General features: G+C 37.4%; 1 protein-coding gene across 1 annotated transcript; it reads left to right on the forward strand.

The window, feature by feature from the left end:
• Nucleotides 1–254: 254 nt before the first annotated feature.
• Nucleotides 255–1,274, forward strand: LOC142631417 (uncharacterized). The gene is made up of 2 exons (XM_075805581.1): nucleotides 255–1,082; nucleotides 1,206–1,274. Exons 1-2 carry the CDS (start codon nucleotides 255–257, stop codon nucleotides 1,272–1,274), a joined length of 897 nt encoding a protein of 298 aa, XP_075661696.1.

The following is a 1,274-nucleotide window of genomic DNA, read 5'->3' on the forward strand; positions in this document are numbered from 1 at the left end:
AGTTTTGCATATTCACCCCCAAAACAACATAACCGTGGGTTAAAGTGTTTGTAGTAAATACTACTCTTATACCATTAGTCACAAATGAGTCATGGTTAAAGTGCTTTTGAGCTTCTAGAATGAAAGGACTCTACATTTTAATTTATTTTTGGGTATATTCCAAGTCCACCTTTCTATGCTGTAAATTGATTGGCATCCTCTATATAAATGCAACGCTTCCTGTAAATAATATGCTACTATAATCTCAAACAAAAATGCCTCTTAAGTCAAGAGCCCTGGTCTTAGTCCACATTCTTTTCTGGTCATTTCTAGATACATTTATTTTGAGTAATGGTACTCAGAGTGATATCAATTGCTTGAAATCTATTAGAGATTCCTTGGAAGACCCTCTCAATCTCTTAACTTCATGGACCTTTAACAACCTCGCAGAAGGTTCCATCTGTAACTATGTTGGGGTCACTTGTTTGACCCCAGCCGAGAATAGGGTAAGCGGTATTGTACTTGTGAACATGGGGCTCAAGGGTGAGTTCCCCAAAGGCATTGAGGACTGCAAGGAACTTGAAAACTTAGACCTTTCAGGTAATGAGATTTCAGGATCAATCCCATCAAGCATAGTAATTTGCTCTTATCTGGAGGTTCTTAAACTTGACAACAACAAGCTAATAGGTCAAATTTCTCAGCAACTCAGCCAGCTCGAGAATCTTAGAATCTTTAGTGTTGCTAACAATCTCTTGTTTGGTCCAGTGCCAGAGTTTGTCAACATTAATATTACGCGTGAGAGCTATGTAAATAATAGTGGACTTTGTGGAGGACCTTTAGAGTACTGTAAGAAGCATAGATGGGAGTTTGAAGTTTCTTTCAGAAGTGGGTTTGTGGTTGGTTTCATTTTTACTGCTACTTTGTATACACCTCTTTTCATGTACTATATTAATCTTCGGGTTGGTTTGAAGAAGAAGAATCATAATAAGACGATGTCAACAAGAAAGATGACATCGTTAATGGCGAGGAGGAAGAACAGAACAAAACCTTGTTATGCGAGTCAAATCCCAACCGAGGCACCACGACAGGAACTGAGCAAAGAGGTTCTCTCTCTCTCTCTCTCACTTTCTAGAGAAGTATTATTATTATTATTATTATTATTATTTTATACAAGATAGAAATTTTACTTTAGTTTAATCTAAATATAAGTGTATATGTGTGTAAAGTTCCATCTTGGAGACTTAAGCCCCGGTCCTTACCTCCACACCCCACAAGCACTTATACTTGTAAAATGA

Source organism: Castanea sativa, chromosome 4 (genome assembly GCF_040712315.1).
Source record: "Castanea sativa cultivar Marrone di Chiusa Pesio chromosome 4, ASM4071231v1".
Classification (NCBI taxonomy): domain Eukaryota; kingdom Viridiplantae; phylum Streptophyta; class Magnoliopsida; order Fagales; family Fagaceae; genus Castanea; species Castanea sativa.